Source organism: Phaethon aethereus (assembly GCF_964289735.1).
Source record: "Phaethon aethereus genome assembly, chromosome: Z".
NCBI lineage: Eukaryota > Metazoa > Chordata > Aves > Phaethontiformes > Phaethontidae > Phaethon > Phaethon aethereus.
In genome coordinates, this window is record NC_138577.1 from 11,798,515 (window position 1) to 11,815,705 (window position 17,191).

The 17,191-nt window shown below is 55.5% G+C and overlaps 1 protein-coding gene across 1 annotated transcript in view; it reads left to right on the forward strand.

Moving 5' to 3' along the window:
- The window catches only part of CNTFR (ciliary neurotrophic factor receptor), a gene marked incomplete at both ends in the record, with an annotated part of 85,733 nt that overhangs the window by 58,687 nt on the left and 9,855 nt on the right, over window positions 1–17,191 (forward strand). The window contains 3 exons of the mRNA XM_082013680.1: window positions 4,757–4,874; window positions 5,710–5,876; window positions 13,159–13,322. Of these exons, the coding sequence (XP_081869806.1) occupies window positions 4,757–4,874; window positions 5,710–5,876; window positions 13,159–13,322 (449 nt within the window). The remainder of the gene's footprint in view (window positions 1–4,756; window positions 4,875–5,709; window positions 5,877–13,158; window positions 13,323–17,191) is intronic.

The following is a 17,191-nucleotide window of genomic DNA, read 5'->3' on the forward strand; positions in this document are numbered from 1 at the left end:
CTGGCGACTGTCATGGACCCTGGAGGCTTTGCTGGCCCCAGACTGGGATGAGGAGTTACGCAGGTGACCCCACCAGCGGGCTGTAGGACCGGTGTACCCCAGCAGCCTGGCGCCTGAACGTGCCCTGAGGGCACCAGAAGAAATACCTCCTGCAGAAGTGTTTGAGAGGCCTCTTAAAACTTTTATCAGTACTATTTTTTGTATCCCTCCACCTGTGGAGCAAGGCATCTTTAGTTCGTTCAGCCCTCAGCAGGAGAGGAAAATTATAACTGATCCATTTAAGAAACCTCTAAAAATGACCTAAAATAACTTTTCTATATATAAAAATGCCATGATTTTAACGTCCATTATCTTATGACCTAGCAGGGCTAGGAAAAGCTATTGTAGATCATTTTTAGTGGTTTCTAAAATGGATTGGTCACACTTTTCCTCTGCACAGTGGGACTCAGGGTACAAGGACGACTGGGCTTTGAGATGGGGTGGGAGACAAAAATCTGTGTCTGTGCTGATGCATCCAGAGCTGTTTCATCCTCGAGGACCACTTGCTGTGCTCTCCCCAGCCAGGTAGAGATGCTGGAGCTGGTCAAGCGACAGCTATTTCCAGCAAGCCAGAGAGACAGCGGTCAAATGGATGCAAAGCTTGGGGTACCACGTGGTGGCAAAGCCAGGCCTCTTGTGTGGGGTCTGCAGAGACCTTGGCATCAGCTTTCGCTGCCTCTAGCAGCTGCAGATTTTGCTGGAGCATCACACGGTTTGTGAGCAGCGTGCCCGTGTGGGATGTCCCCGGCTCTGGTGCAGACTTTCATCCCCTTGCCCCAAGCTTTTGCAGCCCGAGTCTCTGGGAAGCCACCACAGCCGGGCATTAAACACACCAGGTTTGCAGAGAGTACATCAGCCGAGCGCGTGGGAGAAGTGGCTTCCTGCCATCCGAGAGGTTAATAGACAGATTAGAGAGGGCAGGCACTGTTTGCGACGAAAGGAAAGGAGCTCTGCCTTTACAGACTTCAGCAGCGCCATGAGGCGACAGGGAAGTAAATATTTGCCAGGATTAGGGAGGCTGTATGCAGGAGCCCGGGGAGAAATGCCCGTGCAGGGACAATGTGTTGCTCGGGCTGTTTTCTCGTCAGGCAGGGGCTGAGAGCTGGACATCAGCCACAGGAGGATGGAGGAGGCTGGAGCAGGACACCCCGCACCCAGAGGCACTGCCCAAAGCCTCAAGACAGAAAAAGCCTCTAATACTCCCTTGATGGCTTTGTTTTCCTCTGCTGCCTTTCTTGCTCTCTCGATCAGCCCGACGGCTGGCCCACCTCCAAAGACAGCATTACGGAGTGCCGGATCGATTGGAACCTGCAATTTCATTTGCTCTCTTTAAGAGCCTTTGATGGGCAGGATGAGCTGTGCTGGCGAGGGCCTTTCCTGGGAGAGCTGGGCAGAGGAACAGGTTTGCAAGCCACCATCTCCCATAGGAATACAGGCACCCTGCCACCAGCTTGGAGAAGGCACCGTGGCAGGATGGGCAAAGACAGCCCTCCCAATGCACTGTGGCAGCTGAGAAGGAACTTGCAGCCCTTTCCTTTGTGGTGCCTGGCAGTCATGGTCACGGTCACCCACATGGTGTCATGGTCACATCCCCAAGTGGCACAGCGCACTGGCCCTGTGCTCTCCCATGGGTTAGACTTTCTGCCCATCAGGGTGGAAAGTGGGGCGTTGTGTGACAACCCACTCCTGAAATGCCTGTGGCTCTGGGACTGATGGCTCTTTGGAGAGATGGAGGAGGCAGAAGTGTCCCCATGAGACAGCTTGTCCCTACCCAGAAGGAGAGGGCGATGGCTGGGGCGAGACAAGCTTCGTACAGCTGAAGCGTTCCTTCAGCTGCAGCGGACTGAGGATGCTGCATGGGCATGAGGGTAGCAGAGATACAAGGGTCATTTTGTCCCCCTTCTCCAGGCTCTCCTTCTGCCTCTGGTCTGCCTCTGGCTTGCTGAAAGGCACCAGAGGATGAGAGGTGGAGGATGGTGTGGACACAGAGGCCAGGGGCTGCATTTGGGGCCTCAATCTTGGAGCAGAGGACAGGATCTTCAAGGCGTTCCAAGGTTGTGAAAATGGGGCATCGTCGAAGGCTGCTGCAGAGTGAAGATGCAAGCGGGAGGCAAGTTGAGCAGCCCCCCTTCTCCCAGCAAAGCAAACCTGGAGGCACGAGCCTGCCCCAGCCTCCTCAATGAAGGAATTAGCACAGATCACCAAGAGCTGGATCTGGGGCAGTGCTGGAGACAATGGAGATACATTATCCTCAAACGGACTAATTGCAGCTCAGTAGCAGTGCAGCATCTGGGGCCCTTACAGGTAGGGCAGAGCCTCCTCATCGGGCAAGGCAGGGACTGTGCAGGACTTCAGGGATGCTCGCCAAAGCCTGGGTGCCTTGACCCGGCTTCCCGGCTGGCTCCTGGTGTCGTGCGGGACAGCTGAGCACAAGCAGCGAGCGGGCGGGAGGGTCCACGGTAGCATCCCCGGTATCCACCCCCCCCGCCATGCAATATCTCCAGCCCCCAGCCCGGTTTGCGGGTGCTGTTAGCCCACACTGCCACCACGCGGTCGTTCGGACCACAAAGGCTGTCCCTAAATACCCTGCACCCCTTCAACCCCTCCGAAACACCTCCTGGGAGCCCCCCAACCACCACCCCACCACTACCATTGCCCCCTGCAAAGGGCGATGCTGCCCTTCGTTTGTTCCCACCACACCTCGGGGGCAGCTGTGGGGCAGGGAAGGGGTTAAGGAGACTGTGAGGAGGATGGAGCTATGGCAGGGATCAGGCCCTCGTCTCTGGCCTTACGATTAGCCGCTGTTTTGCTGTGGAGGGTCTGCTTGAATAATTTAGCTGGGAGGCTCATTAACCAAGCTCTGGCCTTCGTCTGCCGACTGAAGGCTGAAATAGCCATTAGGAGGAACAAATATCGCAGACCGGCACAGCCTCCCCTCCCTGCTGGCCCCCTTCTCTCCCTCTCCCTCTCCCTGCTCCCTGACTCCGCTGCCCTTGGCTCTCTTGTCATCTGCTTGCTCCCTCTCCAGCCCTGCCCCAGAGGCATGCAAGCCCTGTGCCTCAGTTTCCCCTCTGTAGACTGCAGTAGGGTGCTGTAGCTGTAGCTTGTGGCATCCACCCAGAAGGCTTTTCTAGCAAAAGCCATCCTTATTTTCTGACCTAGGGGTCTGCTGCGCAATGCCGAGCCAGGATCCCAGCAGCCCACCATGGCAGTCTGGGCTCGCAGCAAACTGTCTATCTTGGCCCTTTCCAGAGGGCACGGTTGGGCTGCTGTTTGCCATCAGCGTCCTGCTCTGGTCCTAGATGCATCCCCAAGCATATTAACGCCAGTGAGGCCTGGGCTGCACCTAAGTGGGACCAAGGAGACCTCCAGGAGACCAGCAGCTCTGCAGGGCTGGGCGCCACGTCAGGGATACACACAGACACGGCTGCAGGGGTGTCCCGTTTGTCATTGACGTCTCGAGGCTTTGGCATCCTCCTGGTGCTGGCGGCTCAGTGGTGCAGCGAGGGCACCCTCGGCCGACCCGCTGTGTGCTTTGCTTTTCTGGCACGGCATGCAGAGGGGTGCTGGGTTGGTGCACGGCTCCCCTGCGCCAACATCGGTATGGGCTGCCCCATAGCAAGCCATGGTGCATGCACCGAGCTGTGGGACTTGTCATTTGCCCTTGGAGCCCTCGAGGGAAGGAGCTTGCCAGCCTGGGGGGGTGTGCTCCTTGAACGCTTGTGTCACTGCATCCCGGTTTGCATCTCATTTTCAGTAGCTGCCATGGGTAAGGCATCTGCCTGAGCGGCCGGGAGGAGCGCGGTTAGCCGTGTGGTGGGGCGCACTGCCGGGACCATGGTGGAGTGGTGAGCAGAGATGAGGCGAGCTGAGGCTGACAGGCTTGCTAGGTTTGTTTCAAAACCTCTTCTTGGAGAGAAGTGCGTGTCCTGGGACATCCTGCAAAGAGCACAGAGTGCATATGCGTCCGGGAGGGCAGAATCCAGTGTGAACACTTGGTTGGGTTTAAAATTCTCTTCTGTCTCTAACCCCTAGGACCAGCTGACAAGGCCAGAGGAAGGCTGCTCCCCGCTGCATGCTCTTGTCCTGTCTCCAGTTGCCCCCGTGTCTCTTGGGAGGCAGGGCCCTGGGATGGGGTGCTCTGCTCTGCTGCTGAAAGCGTTAACACAGCCAGTCCTCCTGCAGAGCTGAATTTTCTCTGCTGGTTTCAAGTTGTTCCTCCTCATCTTGCCCTAAGCGGTCTTTTTTCTTCCCTTTGAGGACCTCTGGTCTTTTGGAGGATCATCCCTCAAGAAGTTTATCGCTCCCCAGGGACATGGCAGAGAAAGACATGTGCGCTGTAGCTTAATGGGGTCAAGAGAGCAGCACCTCCTCCCCATCAGCGACATCTCTGTTTCAGCCTTAAAGACAATTTCCCCTGATACCTGCCAACCTCCTCTGTCACTCCGTCTCGCATTAGAGCCGGTGGGCTGCCAGGGGAGAAGGTGAGCTGCTGTGCACAGCCCACTCCAAGGGTCTCATGGGGGACCTCAGCAGCGGACATGGGACAAAGGCTCCCAGATGCTTCGAACAGCTGATGAACACATACCGGGCTCCCCTTGCAAACTGTGTCCCCTCCGGAGCTGGCAGCAGTTGAGAGTGGAGGGATGTGCCCATGTTCAGGACCTGGTGATAACCCCACCTCAACGGGTAATTGCTCTTTCTGTTTCCCTCGCAGCCCCCCCGAAGGAGCCAGTGCTGATGTGCCGATCCAACAACTACCCGAAGGGTTTCTACTGCAGCTGGCACCTGCCCACTCCCACCTACATCCCCAACTCCTTTAACATCTCTGTCATGTAAGTGCCCGGGAAGGAAGGGTGCAGTGGGGTGAGTTTTTGTCCCTGCAGCCTGGAGCAGGTCCCGAGTAGTGCTGTGAAGTCTTGGGGCAGTGAGTCTGAGCTGAGCTGAGCGTATGGGATTGGTGCCCCAAAAATGGGCCTGGGGGAGGATGCTCCAGTGAATTCCAAACTGAATGCTTGGCACTGGGGCTTTGTCCCAGGAAAGTTCCAATTTCTCCAGAGAGGACCAGGAAGATCCCCAGCTCCCAGGTCCCCCTTCCATGCCCCCCAAGTCCGCAAGTCCCATCCTCTCTGCAGCACTTGTTCACAGTGGAGGTTGTGCCCTCTGGTTTTTGGGACATTTAGCTCAGCTTCTACCATGCACTGGCTGTGGCCAGGCAGTAGCAGTGTGCCTCACCTAGAACTGGCCATAGCATGGCATCCTCCTCCACCCTGTGCTCAGGTCCTGGCACAGCCCTTTTACAGGCTGGTGCCATGCGTTACCTTCTGGGGCTTGTGTCACCAGCAAAAAGGAGACCCCATTCCTCTCACAGGAGGCACAGAGCCAATCCCAACCCCAGCAGGGTCTCATCCTTTTCTTGGGGCCAACCTGAGGACATTCACCGCAGTCTCTGTCCAGGCTTGGGAAAAAGCATTATACACATGAGCCTGCAAAATTCCGCAGCAGGAGGAAAGCAGCCCTTTGGCTGCGGCAGAGGCTGGTGCATGGGGATCACCAGCAAAGCAGGTTCACAGCGCTGCTCCTTCTGCCTCCTCCCTCCAGCGGCATGGGTGCATCCCCACCTTAAGCACGGCTCCATGGGTAACACCTCTTCTCGCTTCTGCTTTCCAGACACGGCACGAGGGAGATGGTCTGTGAGAAGGATGTCTTTCCCAAAAACAGGTGTCACATCCGATACCTCCAGCTCTTCTCGACAGTGAAGTACAAGGTGACTCTGACAGTCACGAATGCTCTGGGCAAAAACTCCACCACTCTCACCTTTGACGAGTTCGCCATAGGTAACTTCCGCGGCAGCAACTGGCCTCTCCGAGACGGTGTTGGGATTGGCTTGCCCTGCATGCAGCATGGCCCTGCTGGAGCCGGGGGAGGGGCAGGCTCTCCAAGGGGACCCTCTGCCTACCCATGCATGAGATGGAGCTGGGGTCTGAGCCACGCTGGCATCCTCCCCATGCCTCTGATTCTTATGGCCCTACTGTAACTGATTGCTGGCACCTGAGCATCCTGGGGGAGCCAGGCAGGATGCCCACAGGCAGCCCCCATGCTGGTCCCGTCAGTGGCCTGGTGTCCTGCCTGGTCCCATCCCCACTGGTCCAGGTCTCCCGTGGTCACTGAGCTCCTCCCTGCTTAGGGCTGGGGAAGCAGCTGTTATGTACCAGAGCAGAGGGCTGTGAAACTGGTGTGGTCCAAATGTTCTTTTTGCCCCTATGAGTGTTCCTAAAAGAGAGGTTTGGTGTTTGTGCTGGAAACAGAGTCATGGGAATTAGGACTGGAAGAGAAATTAAAATGTGCCATCCTCTTCCCTCCATGCCTAACCAGGATAAAGCCCTCCCAAAGTCATCCTCCACCTAAAATGCTCCTAAAAAAACTTGTTCCCTGCTTTGCACCTCTTCACTGCCCTACCCAGGCAGAGGATGCTGTGCAGTGTGGGGCAAGGAGCAGCACGCACTGGGGACCAGGGTGTCTGTGCCGCCGGGATGCTGCCCAACCATGTCCAGACCCACCATGCAGATGCTCCTCTGACTGTGAAGGACTGGCGTGGACCGAGCAATTCAGTGCCAAACACGGCAAAGCAGAGCACTGGGCACAGCGCTTTTGCCACCAGCCAAAGCCGGATTACAGCCGGTGCTGTGACGAGACTGTTCATCCTCAAAGAACAGGAAAAATGGGAGATAATAGAGTTCAGGAACGCGTCGAAAAACAATTTGCTGGTTACATGTGGCAATTACTGGACCAGAAAAACAAATAAGTGAATCCTTGAAGTGCAGCCAGCAGTCAGTCTTTGCCTTCGATGTGCTGCATGTCCCAGTCCGGAGTGTCTGGAAGTGCCCTAATGCAAGAAGAGGAGCTCCACTGCTATCCCAGATTTTCCCTTTCTACCCCAAATCCTGGAAAACATCAAACAAGAAATAAGGTGCCAGCTCTGAACAGAGCAGGGAAATTACTTTGGAGCAGGGTCTGTCCTGCCATGTCCCTGCAGCTGCGGTCCATATCTGAAGCTTGTATTTGTCAGTGCGTTGCGAACGTTGATAACAAGGCTTGGCAGGAAAGTGGTGGAGTTTCAGTCACTTGGGTGCCTTTAAATGGAAATTGTTGTGTTTGTGGAAGATACACTCCTTAAAAAATGACGGTAACGTCCAGCCTGCAGGGCCTGGGGCAGCAATTAAGCTGCATTTTCCAAGTTCCTTGCATTCCCTCCTGCAGGAGTTCAGGGCATTGTCCTGTAACATACGCATCCCACCCATGCCCTGCCTGGCTTCCCAAACATCTGGTCCTCTATCCAGCACACAAGGGCAATCCCTCTGGGAAACACACCCAGCTGCAAGCCCCGGGCATCCCAGCACCACCACAAGCCAGATCCAGCCCAGCAGTTTGATCTGAGCCGCGGTCAGAGGAGCGGTGAGCGAGGCCAGCACTGCCCCGGGCCGGCCGTCAGCAAGGGTGCAATATCGCTGCCTCTTGCAAGGGTGCCTGCAGGGCTGCAGGGTGCCTGGACACGTCCCGGCAGTTGGGGTGGGAGGTGAGACCCCCAGCACCACATGGCAGATGCTCTAATACCCTCCAGGATGGCACCTGGGGAAGGGATGAAGGGCCAGTGCCAGTAGGAAGGGCCGTGTCCTGCACCCCGCAGCCAGCACGCTCCCATAAACACTTCGATATCTAGTGGCCTTAAAATCTCCACGTTCTGTACAGCTATGGAATTCTCCTCCTCAGGATTCGGTACGGCCACTGTGCAGAAGCAGCATAGATGTGGTGGTGATTGAATGTTCAAGCAGACAACCAGCAGGCTTAGCAGTCCTTACAGGATGAACTCATCTGCTGCCGGTCAACAGCCACCTACCCTGAACAGAGCTTCTCCTTCCGCTCTCCCGGTGTTTCCAATTAAAACAAGTGCGCTGCATTAGTGTATTTTGCCACTCAAAACCCTGGGTTGCCTGCTCTCCTTGCAGAAGCTTCTGCATTTCAGTGTCTCTTCTGGCTCTTTTCTCTGCAGCTGTACACCCGGGGCTGTGTCCCAGCGTGGTGGGTGCTGGCAGCGTGGATCTAGCACACAGAAAGTTCCCTGAGGATCTCTACCAGCATCAGCTGGGCTGAGATCTTATCTTGGAAGTTGTGCTGGGTTTCACTCTGCTAGATGGAGGGGTGGAAAACCTATGTCTCAGGACAACGCCATTGCATTGGCTCGTTGGAAAAATGCTGCGTGGGAGCATTGCGACGTGTGCACGCATCCTCCTGAAATGGTGTCAACAAGTGACTGCATGATGATGCTTCTAAAATCCCAGGGCTGGGAATGTCAGAGCCTGCCTTGTGTTTTCTCCTTAGCCTAGAGAAAACCATCACACCTTCCGCATGGACGTTAAGCCCCAGACGTGAAGCTCTGCTCCCGTGCCCTGCCGGGGACGGAGCAGCCGGGAGCCAATGCGAGAGCAGTGCAGGGCTGGCAGCTCTCCCTGCTGGCACCGTCTGAGCCAGGAGCAGACCCACTGCTGGGACAGACCACCCACCCAGCCTGGGCAAACACAAAAATCCCCCTGGGAAGGCGTGACCTCCTCTGGTTCTGCTTCCTCTCTCCTTCCTCCCTCCCTGGAGCGCCCAGCAGAAAATCCCTTCCCCAGCTGCTCAGAAGATGGGCTCTAATTGAGTGGAAAATGACTGGTACTTTCTTTTGCTGTCCCGAGCCCATGCCTTGCTGGCGGTTGTGCCGTGCTGGTTATAAGCAGCCAACTGCGAGGGGTCACTCGGCATTGTCATTTTCAATGATGACTGGAAAAGCTTTTCCAGCCCTCTGACCCCCATCTCTCATCGGTAGGAGATCCAGGCTGCCTTCCTCCTCATCTTGCTCCTGGAAATTGTTTTCATAATTACGTCTTGTGCAAAGGTATCAATATTAATAAAGGCGAGCGTGGGGAGGGCAAGGTTTTGCAAAGCCCTGCAGACATCAGGGCTCCAGCCCAAGGCAGGATGAGGTGGGAGAGGGCCTGGAGGCAGAGGAGGGTGCCAGGGAGGAGTGAGGTGGTGTGTCAGGAGCTGCCACCTCCCTCGGGATGGCTGGGACAGCATGGGGACATTTGTGGCCCTCCAGGACACAACCCCACCTTCCTCGCTTGTGTTTCAGCCCAAGAACCAGGTAGCCGGTGCATGCGTCTCCCAGGAAGGCAGGGACATCACCACCATGCTGCAACACCCGCATCCCACCTCATTGCCTTTCTCCTAGTGTAAGCCTGGGGCAAATTAGGAGGACAAGATGCACAGCATTAAAAGGAGGACGGCAGCCTTGGATGGAGCCTTGCAGCCATGGGTGCCTTCCCCAGGTCTGCCACACATCCCTTGTGTGACCATGGGAAGGTCATTTGATGCTCCCAGCTCTGGCTCTGGGGCAATTAAGACACAGAGTGTCTTAGAGGGGCTGCATGAGGACAAACATGCCTGTGTCTGTACAAAATTCAGAGTCTCTGAACAGGGGTGTACAGTTGCCTAGGCAGAAGGTCAGCTCAATTCATACTACTTAGGGAGGCAGAATTAAATTACCTAGACTGACATTTGGCTAAGACATGGAGTTTAATATCCCTCTGCTCGTGGAAAATGCCAGGGGATATTTAACGGCCGCAAGGGATCCATTTTAGCGCTCATCGGAGAGACGGCATGGGCGACGGGCCCCTCCATGCTGCAGGGTCTCGGCTGCCTTGCTGAACCGCCGGCTTCGTTTCAAGATGTGTCTAACAACAGCCAGGGGCGATGGGTAGCTAAAGACTCGCAGTTAAGCATGAGCGCGCAGAGCCTTTAGGAAAAGCCGCTCGCCACAGCTCTTCTTGCACGCCAAGCCCTCGCTTGGACACGGCAGCCGAAAACCAAGCGGGAAGAGCTGTGAGTCGCCTCCCAGCCAAGTCCCCTTCCCAGGAATGTCTGATGATGCTCCCTCAGCTCTGCGGGGTAATATTACATCTGGGTTTGTAGCCACTTAACCAGTACTCAGCCTAATGCCCATCGTCCATTATTATTATTACTATTATTGCTTTTATTAGGTTACTGCCTGCAGGCCCTCGCTGTGGACAGGGCTCTATTATGCTGGCTGATGTACAGCCAGACAGCCCCTGCCTCGCGCTGTGCGGGCTAAATGGAGGCAGACAAAGGCTGGGGACGGAGGAGCGCTCGTCCCCGTGCGCAGCGCAGGGACCCGGCGGGCTGCAGAGGATAGAGGACTCCCTCAAGGTCACATAGAAGTCGGGGAGCTGGACACAACATGTCTCCCCTCGCGCCTCAGCTGGCCCCTATGGGACTGGCCCCTATGGGACCGGCCCCGATGTCCCCCATGGTGAGCACAGCGTAATGAGGCCTGTCCTAAAAGACGTAGATCTCTGTCCTTGCTGGACCAGCTGCGGAGTTGCGGGCCCCCCTCCCGGCTCTTGCATCCCCACTGCCTTGGAGGGACGTGGCAGGAGCAGGCTTCGGCTTTGTGCTTTTGGAGGGGTTGGCATTGCTGCGCTTTCTAGCCTGGGCAGGAGTCCCGTGGATGGGGGGACACATGGGGAGGTAGCAGGGACTGCTGGTTTTCCCATTAACCGCGAGAAGGCTTGCCGCAGCCAGGAGCGCAGCCCCCTTCAATGGCTGGGCGCTGCCATGCTCGCTCGGAGCCAGGGCAGCCCCGCTCTGCGCACCAGGGACGGTCTCCAACCCACAGGAGTGGGGCTGGGGGTCACGTCCCTGCAAAGCGGGCGGGTGACTCCACCGCAGTGTCAGGGCATCTTTTTTTTCTTTTCCTCCAACCCACCACAGTAGCATCTTTCACTGCTGCCCCAGCACCTGTGCCCTGCCTGGCACAGCAGCCTTTAAGCATCCCTCTGCTGTCTGTCCAGGCTGGCACGCCAAAAATCAGGGCCAGGCTCCCTGTGTTACCCCAGGGAGTATCCCATCGTGTCCATCCCCAGCGCTTTCCTTCCCACGTGCTGCAGAGCCGCAGTTCGCAGTCATCTGCATTTGTTCAGCCGAACAGACTTTTGTTTTGCAAACCAAGCCCGCCGAGCCAGCAGTGGATTTATACTTTCCCATACGCGTTTGGACTCCAAGTCCCTATGGGTGGAAGCTGACATCCAGCCCAAGCCCGGGGACTCAAAGCAAGCGGAGGAATTGCACAGCCATCTGGAGCAGTTCAGCGCGGCGCAGCCCCAGCAAGTCTTCCCTCCTGCTGAGGATAAAGCTGTAAATGGAAAATTGTGTCCTGTCCTGCCACGGAGAGGGGTCAGTGGGGGCTGGGAGGTGGCACTAGGCACCCGTGGTCAGGCCCATGGATGCTTGCTCACCAGCCGCTCCTCGAGCCCCCGGGAGCACCAGGTGCAGGGGGGATGGAGGAAGCTGTCCAGCCCTCCCTTCCACCCACCACGGGCACAGGAAAGGCGATGGGAGGCCGGAGGGGCTGTCAGGGCGGTGGGGAACATGACGGTGAAGGACTGCAGCAGGGTGTGTGCCAGGGTGTGGAGCAGGAGGGCTGGAGAGAGGGAGGTGGTGGTGTGCTATGTTTTGGGGGAGAGCAGGGCCAATTCTGGTTGGTCTGTGGCTTCATTTCAGCGACCCACCTCTGCCTAACCTGCAGCCAAGAAACTGTGTTTGAAACCATCACAGGCTTTTTTCTCATCAGAGGAGCAAGGTGCAGGGAAGGTGTCTTCATGGGGACAGTTGCTGTGATGCCAACATCGTCCTGGAGCAGAGATGGCAGCAAACAGCACACACACTCCACTTGCAGCAGACTGGCCCCACATCAGCACCTGGTCCCATGTAGCTTCAAGCAGAGGGAGAGATGACCTTCATGCATAGGGAAGGACTGCAGGCAAGCAGGCAGGCAGGCTAGCGAGAGAGCAGCTCATTTGCCACCACCGCCTCCTTCCTCTCCCAGGAGAGGCAAAGCCCCTGTGTGGTCATCACCTCTCACCTGCAGCAGGTGAACCCCTGGGGTCAGCATGGAGGAGAAGACCTCTGAGCTCTACCAGGCAGGGAGGGGCTTCCCCATGGCCCCAGCATCCCTCCTCAATGGTTGGGAGTGAAGTTTGATGCTGACACCTTCACAAGCTGCTGCTTGAGGTGGTCATAGCCAGGGGACCATTACTCAGTCCAGAGATTTTCAGGCCAGGAGGGATCCATTGGCCTGCACGTGGACTTTGGAGGGGGTTAAGAGCCCTCCTGGGACTTCATGTGCACAATTCATGTGCATTGCTTTTCTTAGAGTGAACAGAGAGCCCTCGTCCACCCCAGCCACAGCTGTGTGCCCAGCTGCCCATGCCAAGCTCCTTCCTGGCCATCAGAAAAGCAGAAGCATGGGTGTACCAAAATCTCAGCCTTCTTGTAGCTTTTCTGTTGCAAACTGGGAGTTTGAGCTATCAGGAGGTGAGGAAACCCTTGGTGAGGAGCAAGGCTTGCTCTGCAACAGGCAATGCCATTCATCACAGCCTGACTGTGTTTTGCTCCCAGCACTCTAAAAGTAGCTGCAACTTCAAAGCATGTTGCACAGCTCGCAGCCAATTAATATTTCCTTGAAATACTTGTCAAGTAGCAAGATAATATCCCCATATCCCAAAAGCACACCAGGTCTGAGAGATACCTTGGGTGGAAGGTGACCACAGCAGTCCTTCACCCTTGACAAATACGATGTGCCAATGCTTTGAATCCCCAGTACTCCAGCCCTAAACCCAAGGGCCAAATTCTGTGGGTCAGACTCCCAGAAATCAAGAGGTGCAAGGAAAGTGCTGGATTTGGGCTTGGTGGGCTCCTCGCCCCAACCCAAGTAGCCCTGGGGAGGAGGGATGCTCTGTGCCCTAGCCAGGTTGTTTCTGTGGGTCTCAAGGCACTGGCACTTCCTTGACAATGGTTATTTTGAGCCAGGACAGCTGTACCACTGCCCTGGACAAGAAAAGGTGATTGTCATGGTTTACATCAGTTTGGAAGAAAGATTTTTTTGCGTGTTGGCTGCTCCCCTTGCAAAGCACACGGTGCAAAGCCCAGCCAGTTATGCCAAGGAGTGTAAGGAAGGTTGCCAACACACAAAGCTTTACCAGTCACCTTCTTCTCTTCCAGTAAAGCCGGACCCTCCAGAGAGCGTGGTGGCCAAACCTGTGCCCAATAACCCTCGGAGGCTGGAGGTCTCATGGCAAAACCCCTCGTCCTGGCCTGACCCTGAGTCTTTCCCGCTCAAGTTCTTCCTGCGGTACCGGCCCCTCATCCTGGACCAGTGGCAACACGTAAGCGATGCTGAGCTGGCCGGGACGGGAGGGAGCAGGGGGAGCTGGTGCCTGGGAACAAGCTGCACTGTGAACAAGTGGTCAGGGGCCAAAAAAATGTCTGTTTACTGCCTAGGCACCCCAGACCCTGTTCCTCTCCTTCTCTGTCTCTCCTCTCGTCTCTCTTCCTCTCAGTCTTTCTTTTAACTCACATTCTGCCTGCAAATGGCTCTGCAGGCTCTCCCCACTCCGCATTTTCATCCTCAGCCCGTATCTACTTTCCATACATATGTTCTATATAAAACCTGCCAATGAGATGTGAAAGGCATTTAAAGTATAAATGTCACCACATTCTGCCACATTTAGATTTTGAACTGAAGATAAAATACCGCTCGCCGTAACTCAGAGCACAGTCGTGAAGCAATTGCCGCAATGTTATCGTCTTTCTTACTTTTATTTCTTGTTTCTTTAAAAAAAAAAAATAGTCAGTGAAATCCTTGGCAGCCCGGAGGACAGATATCATTTGTTAGCTGCAGGAAGATAACGAATAGGCTTTTTTTTTTTTTTTTTTCCTCTGTGTGCTCTTGCATGCTCAGCTTGTGAAGGAAAGCAATCTGCCACTTGAGGAGAGGTGCTGCTACACTGGCATGGCTCATCCAGCATCCCCTCTGTGCTGAGCTGGGCCAGTCGAAAGCCAGTCAGGTGCTTTGCTTGGTAAACTGTTTTGCTAAAAAAATAAAAAGACAAATAGGAGGCAGCACTCAGTCCCCAGGGAACTCATCTGCGTCGTGAAGGCAAGTGGGGTTTTCTGCCAGCCAGCTCTTTGGGAGAGAAGCAGCTGAGAGAGGCGATGGGAGGCTTTGCTCATGTCTCTGCAAGATGTTGGTCTCTCAGCGACTTCTTTTTGCATTGGTTGGGTTTTTTGAAGAGGCAGTGCCGCAGGTCGTGTTTCAGATTGAAGCATTTGCTGATGGCTTTGAAAATCTGAGAAGGGCTGGGAGAGGATTTTCCTGCTTGTCTCTTTGCCGTTCGCTTCCCTCCTGGGAGCGGGAGTGTATCCGTGGAGCATCCCGAGGGGTAGGAAAGCAAAGGCAGAGTTTGGGCATCAGTTGGCTGTGGATTTTTTTTTTCACCTAGGGGGATAAATGCTCAAATTGTAGAAGCTGTGAAAAAAGGGGAAGGATTAATGGGAAATACCAAACACAGCGTCAGTTTTTTCAAGGTGTGAAACTGTTGTGGGAAAAGCTGATGTTTTTACCCTGCCACGGCCTGATCCAGCCAAGGACCCTGCAAGTGCAGGGGTTTGCATCCAAAAATGGTGGGACAGCCGGTGAGCTGCCCCCAGCCTCAAGACCCTTGGGGTGGCCGGTCCCTCCATCACTGGCTATTTAGGTACCATATTCGCGGGGTCAAGCCATGCCAGTCCCCTCACCGCGGGGCCTCTGCGGGGCCAGTGTGGCCTCTCCATCAGTGCTCTTGGGCAGGCAGCGATGGTAGGAAATACATGGAGGTGCTGGTGACACTGGCCGCAGGGTTACCCTGGCTGGAAAAGGCACTTCTAGGGCGGTAAAAACTTGATTTCTCCTGTTTAAAGATACCCTGAACTGTGGAGGTACCAGCCCTCATGGTGGGTGCAAGGAGGGCTGGGAAAAGTTCATCTTCTGCTTTTAATCAATATCCCCTTGAGACACATGTCACTGGCTGATGGAAAAGTATGTTTGGGGAATAATTTGCTCAATGAGCAAGTGCAAGCATTCAGTGAGTGAGGTACCAGCCTTGTTTTCTGACTCTCTGCCCTGCCAGCTGGGTAATGAAAAATCTGATTTGTGGATGATTTGAGGAAAACTGACACTATTCATCAGATGAATTATTTGCGAAGCCTAATTCAATCAGCTCCCGAACACCAGGGGATGGCAACACTGCAGCAGCCAGAGCTGCTCTGACCCCAGATCCCCTTGGCGTACTTAGTTTGCTTAGACCAGCTGGGCAACCTGAAAATGCAGGGGTTTGCACCCAAAAATTAATCACACCGATGCCAGCATGCCGGGAACATGCCCAAGCCACCCTGAGCTCTGCTTTGCTTGACCTGTTGCTTCTTGAGACCTTGAGTGTGTCCCTGCCCCGCTCCAATCCAGCCAGGAGAGGGAAGGGGATGGTCTGGTGGGGCCAAGCCTGGCTCAACCACCCAGCTCGTCCCGCAGTGGTGGTGTTGGGTCTCCCCTCGAAGGGACCTGAGAGAGGATGCAGCGGGCAAGCAGCAGGACCCACACTTGCACAGGCATGTCTTAATTCTTGCTGAGGTGAAAGTCTCCTGCCACAAGCTGCCCCCTTATCTCTGCTCTAGCTGTCCCCATCGGCTGCTGGCACAGAAAAGCCATTGCACGCAACCTGCTTTGCTGACAGCGGGACCGCGTGGGAGCCCAGCGGGGAGAGGAGAATTCACCGCCAGCCAGGAGGAGCTGGGTAACCACATCCCCATGCGCCCCTGGACCCCACGCCAAGCCCCGTCCCTGCCTCCGTGTGGCCACACACCCACGCACCAGCTCTGGGTTTTAAACATCTCCTGCCACCCCCTTGGCAGCCCTGGGGGAAGCCCGGCATCCCTGCCGGATCAAGCCTGCAAGGGAGCACCGGGGACTGCCCAGAGCCATGAACATCCATCCAGGCCCCGCTGGCACGTGGTGTTTTTGGCAGGAGCAGCAGCACCCCTTTCTCCCCGCTGCCTCCCATTCGTTGCAGGGTCTGATTTATGCACAGCACCTCGGCAGGCAGGACCGCACCAGCACTAATAGGATCAGATGGATGTCGAGCTGTCGAATACCATAGGGCCTGATTCAATCAGCATCTGCTTTCTCCCAGGCTCTTCCTTTCAAGATTTTAATAATGCCAGGGCTCGGCACCAGAAGATGAAGCTGTCCGTGGCGGGAGCAGTGGATCTTGCCGAGACCGCCGCTGCACGAGCTAGCCATAAATGCAGTTTCCCCCCGCAGAGGGAGCCAGGCAAGGCCCAAGCACCCCCCCCATTCAAGCAATGTCTGAGGCTGACCCAGAGCTGTGGGAAGACCCTCATCCCCTTCCCAGCACTTTGCAAAGGTGGGTTTGAGCCCCAGTGTGCTGTTTGTGCTCCCTTTCCCCTCCCTGCTCAGCAGCACCTTTCCGCTCAGGCCACTTAGCAGCTCTCGTATCGCAGTTTGCTCTGGGAATTATGTCGTGCTCTGGGAATTATTATTGTGGAGAGATGATGACGATGACGAGTTTCCACGTAAGCGTGCGGCGGGGCGTGCGCGTGTGCTTGATGCTCCTTGCATCATAGTGCAGCAGCTCCCTCGAACCTGGGCACCGGCGTTTCCCAGCTGTTTGGGATGAAGACCTGTCACATCGCGTCATGCTGGGTGGCCACCAGCTCCCCTGCGCCCCACCAGCACCGAGCTCACTCTGAAACTCAACCAACTTTAAAGTCATGCTCCTCCCTTTCTGGAAGAGGGGCTGGTGGTTTCTCTGCTGCCAGAAGAGAGATGGGATACTTGAAGCCTAAACAGGTTTTTTTATTCTCTCCTTTTGGCAGAATCTCTGCTTCTGTCTCCTAAATATAAAACATTAAATGTTTAGGGTATCCTTTATTTTTCTCCTGCTTTTAAGTTTGTAATTCAAGCCAGATTAGCGTGGTTTCCTCTTCTGTTTTATAGCCCCATCCTGGCCCCAAGCGAGCTCTTCTAATGCTCTCAGATGTTCCTCTAATGGCTTACCTAGGCTGGAACTGGATACCCTTTCCTAATGGATTGCTAATAGCCTGTTTCTGGTTTTACAGGCTCCTTCAGTTAACTCGCAACAGCAGCGATTGCCACGCTCACACATGCGATCTCCCCGCAAGCACATCTGCACGCTCACCC